The sequence below is a fragment of the Amaranthus tricolor genome, chromosome 1, assembly GCF_026212465.1.
Source record: "Amaranthus tricolor cultivar Red isolate AtriRed21 chromosome 1, ASM2621246v1, whole genome shotgun sequence".
Lineage (NCBI taxonomy): Eukaryota > Viridiplantae > Streptophyta > Magnoliopsida > Caryophyllales > Amaranthaceae > Amaranthus > Amaranthus tricolor.
The window spans coordinates 629,145-637,330 of record NC_080047.1 but is presented as its reverse complement, the minus strand read 5'-3'; the positions used below and the strand labels follow the sequence as shown (position 1 = coordinate 637,330).

The window sequence follows — 8,186 nt, the reverse complement described above, 5'->3', positions numbered from 1 at the left end:
ACCTAAGATGAATAGGAGGGAGTAAAATATATCAAATCGGACATTTTTTGTGTTGATTGAGCTATAATAAGGGATGGGTTTCAAAGGACTTTTCATTGATGTGTTTGTTGAGCTATAATAAGGGTGGGTTTCAAATTTCTTTATCTGTTTTTTCTTGTTTATCTTGTTATTATCTTTTTTTATATGGTAATTTACAAATCATCGTAATTAACTAAAAAATTTTATTGGTAAAATATCATAGATACAGCCTTGTAAGTAAAATAAAAAAAAAGTTGTGAACATTGGAAGAAAAGGAATCTCTCATTATGAGGACAATTTTCAAGTCAAAGGACTTTTTGGACCGCATCTTTTTTTATGAGTATGAGTTGCTGTTTCTCTTTCTTTCTAGACTTTAGTCATATATTCCTATAAACGAGATACACTAAATACGATAACAATAATGAAGATTTAGCAAGTATCATCTTTTTCAAGCAAGATACTGGAATCGAATATCACATTGCCGTCTACTTTCCTTTTAACGTATTCTATATTCCAAAAAAATTTCAAGAAAACCTAACTTATGGACAAAAAAAGCTCAAGAGAGGCCAAAGGTTGCATGAAAATCAAGGCGGTAGGACATGAAAAATAAATGCACCTATCAAAGTAAATCGTGGAATGTTTACATCCTCCAACTACTACAATTACTATCTCACTTCCACTAGACTATTGAGCTTTAAATATATATAGAAGAATACAAGCCAACCGAATTCAATTAAGTTTTTCTTCCATACATCTCAAACTTGTAGGCTATAGCTTAGGTTTGTTAGTGCAAGAAGGTCCAAACATGGAGATTACAATTAAAAATCTGATCAAAGTTGAAGCATATTTGAGATCTTTTGCTTTCCTAACACTATCGTTGGCTGCCATTGTAATGGCTACCGATAGACAAACTAAGATATACTTTGGTGCTTATAAAAAGACTGTTGATTTTAGGGTGGCTACCATTTTCAAGTAAGTTTCTTTTCAGTTTCTCTTTTGTTACTTCTCTTTCTTTCACTATGAAATTGTGAGACTAATGATATGGGTTTGTTTGGTAAATAATTGTTGGCTAGAACTGTTCACTGTAGTTGATGTTTGGTTTAACCAACTAAAAGTATTGAATTAATATTAAGTTAATTGCTTTAAAGATGTTTAATAAAAATTAATTCTTCATCGTTGTTAGTTTATTAAAAAAGAATTAAAGTGGATAAAAAATATAAAACTCAATGAAAAAATTTTTGATTTTTGCTTAAAAGTCATCTTTTTAACTATCTTAAAAGCTATTCCGTCGGTCTCATTTAAAGTGTGATATGTTTCTTACAATATGTGCAAATTTATTACCATATTAATTGTTTTTTTTATCATACAATCATTTGAAGATTTTTACAAATAAAAAGTATACTAAAATTTTAAATGGGGCGGAGCTTGGGAGTTTCTACCAATTATTTATTTATTTATTTATTTATTTTGCCAATTTAGCCAACAAAAAATTAACCAAAAAACTAATGAAAAATTCATAATCTTTTATTATAGTAGTATAATTTGTATGACATAAACTTTATAATTGACTATATAATTAATGGTATAAAAATTCGTGTAATGCACATAATTCTTAGCAATATTACATATAAAAATATAATTTATTTGTAAAATCATACAATATTATAAAAAAGTGTAAAAATTCCAAGTGTCATCCTCTAAGAAAAAATTATACAATATTATTAAAAAAGTTGGAAAATTCCAAGTGTTATCTCTAAGAAAACATGACAAATATAATTATTTTAGTGGATGATTGTTGATTACATGATAATATTTACCTTAGAATTTGATAAATTTTAAAATTAGAGCTAAAATTAGGTATAGTATGGAGTATAATTGTTATACCAATTCTATATACCTAATCTAAAATTTAATATATTTAATTAAATAAAAAAGTGAAGTATTCAATAAATAACTTAAAATAAATCAGTATTTAATTTTTGCTTTAAAAAAGTTATGAATTCGATAATACAGTACTATAAAAAAGTTGAAAAATTCCAAGTGTCATCCTCTACGAAAACATGACGAATATAATTATTTTAGTGGATGATTGTTGATTATATGACAATATTTACTTAATTTAAAATTTGATAAATTTTAAAAGTAGAGCTAAAATTAGGTATAGTATGGAGTATAATTTATTATAGCAATTCTATATAACTAACCTAAAATTTGATATATTTAATTAAATGAAAAAGTGATGTATTCAATAAATAATTTAAAATAAATCAGTATTTAATTTTTGCTTTAAAAAAGTCATATATTCGATAAATTTAATCACGATAATATACTTGCGTTATTCTTTGAAGTTATATTTTTATATGTTATACACTTATAAATTCGTGCATAAATTCATGCATTACACGAGTTTCCGTACTAGTAAAGAACTAATAACCGAAAATGATACAATGACAAATTTTTTGTGACAATGTGCTAAATAAAATCAATACAACCAATACATATACGACAACAATGTCTTGACTCTTGAATAAAATACTTCCTCTATTTTTTAATGTTTAGAATAGTTTCTCTATTTAATTAAGATTTTTAAGATATATATATAGATGATAAAATATATTCATGTGAGATCACGTTATATACGTTATAATGTATACTTTTTTATTATATATATTTTTTATAATTTTATATAATACGTATTCAGAAATATTAAGGCTCAAAATTACTTTAAAAATTGTCTAAAAAATAAAAGAGAAAAAAAAAGGAAGTAAGAATTATCAATTACAGGGCTTATTTAGAGTCCAATTTTGTATTTCTAATCAAGAGTAATTATATTTTACTTTGTTAGAGCATCGATGTACGTTTATGCAACTGGTGCTGGGTACAGTTTATTCCAACTAGTTCGATGCTTGGCATTTACTGCTACTAATTCAAAGGTTGATAAATTAAGTTTATCCAACCATATCTTAAAATGGATTTATTTTTTGCTTGATCAGGTACGTTATTTCTTATTTTATATTATAATTATTACTTTATAAATGATTATTTTGCGCCTCCTTTTGATTAATCATCACTTTTTTTTTTGTTGCTTGATTAAAACTTCCCTTTAATTTTTTTATACAAATATACTGCAACATAATTTGCTTTTAGTGGGATATATTCAGCGACGTTTAATTTAAATGTCGTTACTTCGAATTTCTAATAGTATATAGAGAGGATTTAGTGACATTTATTAAACCCTTTAGCAGCATAATAAAAAATTCACACTGATACTTTTTGCAACATAGGATCTAATGACATTTCTCATAAATGTTACTATAGACTATAGTAACAATTATATATGCCACTAAAGATCAATAAAAATATCGCTAAATCACATTATATTGGAACCTAAAATAAAAACCAATAATTATTACACTAAAAATATAAATCAGTGTCATTTCTTAATGCCACTAAATTCAATATTGCAAAGAGTTAAATTTGTTGTAGTGATGACTTATATAATCATGTAAATAAATCCATAATAATTAATATAAATTTTTAAGATTGTAATTAAGAGACATTTTGCAAATTAAATGAGTATAATTTACTTGCTAGATCAAATAACCACTTTGTAATGCTTAATAATTAATGGAGTAATTAAATTAGATTTTCTATGTGAATAGGGTATAATGCAATAGCATTATATATTGTTTTTCCGTTCTATACATAGCAAATATACCGAATACATATAACTTTAAGAGTCGAAAGAGTCAACTGGGGTCAAATGACTCACCAGCCATAAACCAATATATTGCTTTTAGGGGTATTCAAAACAAATTCGATAACTCGATCTTGTAATTGAATTTGATTTGACCAAATTTTAAAATGAAATTAAAATTATGTAAATATTAATATGGATACAAAACCTGATTTTAAACCGACCTAAAATATATGACCGAAATGGACCTGATGACCCGAATAAACACCTCGATTAATTTTAATAAGAGATTATAAACATTTACAATTGCAATATAAAATGTTATTAAGATTACTATTTTTTAATAGTTAGAATTAGCGACAAAAAACCAACTTAACCAAAAATTTAAGTTGATAGTTAAAACCCTAAAGTATGTTAATACTGTAACAAATAACACTTAGGATTGTTAGTTGTAAATTGCAATAATTATATTGTTAAATACTGATCGATGTGTTGTGGTTATTATAAAGATTGCAGTGTACGTTGCATTTGCTATAGTATGCGCATCCATTGAGATTGGATTCCTAGCACTAACTGGCAACAATGAACTCGAGTGGATGAAACTTTGCAGCAAATTTGTACGTTTCTGCTTTCATTTTGGTGGCTCTGTTGCTTGTGCCTTTGTATCTTCCGTCCTATTGGCTCTCATTTCTGCCATTTCCTCCTTCAGTCTTTTTACATGGTATTCTCCTAATTTCTTGTGCCTTAAACCCAAGAAAATTGGTATTGCTTCTACTAATATTAACTAGCTAAGCTAGTTTTGATACGCTCAATTAGAGTAATAATTATTGTCTTTGGGCAAGATCTTGAGTTTAGAACTCATATTATAGATCTTTCTTTTCCCTTGATCTATCTTGTGATCCAGGAAAAAAAACTAGTTTGGCTGATAAAGTGTTCTGGTTATTTATCGATTAGTAATGACGGGCGTAAAGTGTGAACTGATAATTGTACATAAAATGCATATATTGTATGTAATTATTAGGAGTACTTTGCGTTATGTATCGAGGAGAAACAAGAGATAATTTTTTTTTTTATTAATGATTGTTTTGAAATTCGGGCTAATGATGAGTTAATTGTTATTCTCGAGTCGGGCGATTTCTTTTGGTTGTGCTCTCCTTTATGGGGTATGAGTTGCCGTCTTTTTTCCCTCTCCATACCCTGTTCATAGTTTTTTTATGAGCGGGATACACTGGGTAAGATGATGATGAATCAATTGTTAAACATTAAAGAGATTGAGAATTAAAGTTTGAAGAAGAATTATGAAGTTTTTGATGTGTATGTCATGTTCCAACTAAGTGATATATTTGGAATTTTAAATTTTATTAAAAAGGTATTATAAGTACTTTTTCATTAGACTTTTAAATTTATTTTTTCTCTAATAATAATCAATAAATAAAAGAAAAAATTATTGTGAACAATACAATCTTTCATTAACTTACCTATAATAATATAACTTTTGATTAATCCGAAATAACACTAACTTAAGGGTTTTTTTCCTAGAATAATACCAACTTTAGTTTATTAACTAATTTACCAATTTTTTTGTCATATAATCTTCTATAATTTGATTTTTAACATGTTAAGGGTATCTAAAAAATACCCCTTAAGTTGGTATTATTTATGGTTAATCAAAAGTTAGTATTATTATATGAAAATAAATAAAAAAATTGTATTTTTCCTAGTAATTTTTTCTATAAAAAATTAATTAATTTTTACCAAATAGTTCTATAATTAATTTGTACTTTCAGCTAGTTAAACTCCCCAGCTATTCCAATCATCAAACAATGAGACAATTCGCGAAACATACTGCCTCAATCAAAAAAAAAAAATAAAAAAAATGATCAACTAGCAAGGCAAAAAAGTTGATAATCTTCAAGATCACATGCTACTGATCATCAGAGGACCCCAAAGAGTTGAAGAACTTTTTTTTTTTTTTTTTTTTTGAGATAAGTTGAAGAACTTAAGTATAGGAGTATTTGACAGCTCGAGCATTTACTATACTTCTAATTATTTATATACGCTTGTGATACCAAACAAATCCAATAAATTCGCCAATGTACGTCGGTATTTATCATTGCTTGCTTCTGTCCTATAAGATTGATAAAATGAGAATTGACACAAAGCTTAAAATTATATAAATATTAAAATTAAGAAAAATTATCTAGAATAATCCAATCTTTTGATAATTTTCCTATAATAATTTCACCTATTGATTAACCATGAATAATCTCAAATTTTAACGTAAAGTAAAATTGGGTAATCCAATAACTTGTTATAGCAGGTAATTCACAAAAAAAAAAAAACTGAAAATTAATGTAAATTAGAGAAATTTTAAACATATTTTTTAACATTTTATTTTAATTTATCTTTTTTTAAAAATTATCTTTTTTATAAAAAATAAAACTTGCGATAGCAAGTTATGAGGACACCGAGTTTACTTTAGGAAAATACCCTTCAAAGTTGAGATTATTCATAATTAATTAATAGGTGGAATTATTATAGGAAAATCATGAAAAAATTGGATTATTCAAGGTAATTTTACCTTAAAATTATATGGATATAAATTAGAGGAAAAAAGTATACAAAAACAATTTTAAAAAATGGTAAAAATATTATCAAAACAAAATTGTTACAAGATAAAAAGAAACGATCCTAAATAATTAAAATATTGACAAACCAAACAAAAATAAAGAATATATATTACTTATCAATTATCTTTCATGCATAGTATAGACTAACACGTACACTCGAGTGTAAAATACACCTAAGGGCTATGAATAAAATAATAAGTTAAAGAAATAATATATTTTTATATTGACTAACTTAATCAAACGTTCAAATTATCTCTAAAGAAAGATAATACTATATATTAAATTAATTTTCATGGTAAATTGGTATTTATTTTTTGATATGTTTTTCTAACTTATGCACTAGGTGCATAGGTTTAGACAATAAAATTGATAATTATATTTGAAATTTCATTTACTCTTATAAATAGTATTGCATTTATCTATTTTAAAAGATATCTTTTATTGAACTTAATATTATTATTAAATTTAGGAAAATTATCAATGGTACCCCTGTGTTATTGCACTTTATCTTTGGTACCCCTGTGTTTTTCGTAATTCCAATGGTACCCCAAACATATCTTGCGAATTACAAACGTGACACTTTTTAAGTTTTTTCCGTTAAGTGGCCGTTAATTTTTGAATTTGATCTAATCATGGTTAGTTTCTTATTGTTTTCTTCTTCTTCCCTTTTCCCTCTCCTCTTCCTTCTCTCCTTTCATGACTGCTTCTTCAAGGTACTCATCATTTTGCGGTAAGGTGTATTCCGGTACTACCAAAAGACCACCTAAAACATGGGTTTTTTGTTGGAGATTACCTGGCGGTAATTTTCTCACTAGCAATTTGGTTTGCAAGAGCGATGAAGCAGTAATTTTTTCCGGATCATGAAGCTGAAGAAGTAAGTTGCTTTAAATTTGATTAATTTTTGTTATTGATTGATTAATGAAATAGCATTGATTAGGGTTCTAAACTAGTTTAGTTGATTGACTTTGCCCAAATTTTGATTTTTAGTATTTAATTAATACTGGGTGTTATTTTTATTTATTTTAATTTTTGTTTATTTTTTGTCTTATGCTAAAAATTTAATGGGTTTGTATGTACTTGTGTGTTTTGATAAAGTAGAAATTGGAAGGGCTGGACTTTCTTGAAAGGTTGGTGAATGCTCAGCTTTCATTCAAACAAAGTTATACTGGTATGTTTTAGCCTATATCTAAAGGCTGCTCTTAGTGTTTTAGCTTTGTGATACCTAATTTTGTTTGTTATTTCGCAATTCGCTAAATGTTTTGTTGAATTAGCCCAAATTTGCCATGTTTTAATTCACCGTACGTAGGGCATAAGTGAGAATTTAGTTACTCTGGTTTTGTTAGAATTTAGATTATGCATCTTTTATTGAATATGATATGATGTGTTCAATTGTTTTGAAATAATGGGTCTGTATGATGAGTTTGTAAAATGGATGATTTGTTTTGGTTGCAGAAGAGGGTAGTTCTTCGAACATGGTGAATGATAATGATTTGTGGGAAGGTGGGAAGCTTGAGGATGATCTTCAACTGAGAAAATTACCGCTCATGTAACCTCCAACTGAGCTTTCCAACGAAAATCATGTTCCAGGAGGTCTTTTGGTAGTACCAGAATTCACCTTACCACAAAATGATGAGTACCTTGAAGAAGCAGCCATGAAAGGAGAGAAGGAAGAGGAGAGGGAAAAGGGAAGAAGAAAACAATAAGAAACTACGCATGGTTAGGTCAAATTCAAAAATTAACGGCCACGTAACGGAAAAAACTTTAAAAGTGTCACGTTTGTAATTAGAGATATGTTGGGGGTACCATTGGAATTACGAAAAATACAGGGATACCAAAGATAA

The 8,186-nt window shown here is 27.0% G+C and overlaps 1 protein-coding gene across 1 annotated transcript; it reads left to right on the top strand.

The window, feature by feature from the left end:
* The first annotated feature begins 722 nt into the window (after positions 1-722).
* LOC130796975 (CASP-like protein 2C1) lies at positions 723-5,227 on the top strand. Its single transcript, XM_057659440.1, has 3 exons — positions 723-990; positions 2,864-3,011; positions 4,225-5,227. Exons 1-3 carry the CDS (start codon positions 824-826, stop codon positions 4,501-4,503), a joined length of 594 nt encoding a protein of 197 aa, XP_057515423.1. The 5' UTR covers positions 723-823; the 3' UTR covers positions 4,504-5,227.
* Positions 5,228-8,186: the final 2,959 nt, after the last annotated feature.

Coding starts and splice junctions, on each gene's coding strand:
- LOC130796975 (XM_057659440.1), top strand. CDS start 824: ATGGAGATTACAATTAAAAATCTGATCAAAGTTGAAGCATATTTGAGA. Junction 991..2,863: donor AGGGTGGCTACCATTTTCAA/GTAAGTTTCTTT, acceptor TTACTTTGTTAG/AGCATCGATGTACGTTTATG. Junction 3,012..4,224: donor TTTATTTTTTGCTTGATCAG/GTACGTTATTTC, acceptor GTTATTATAAAG/ATTGCAGTGTACGTTGCATT.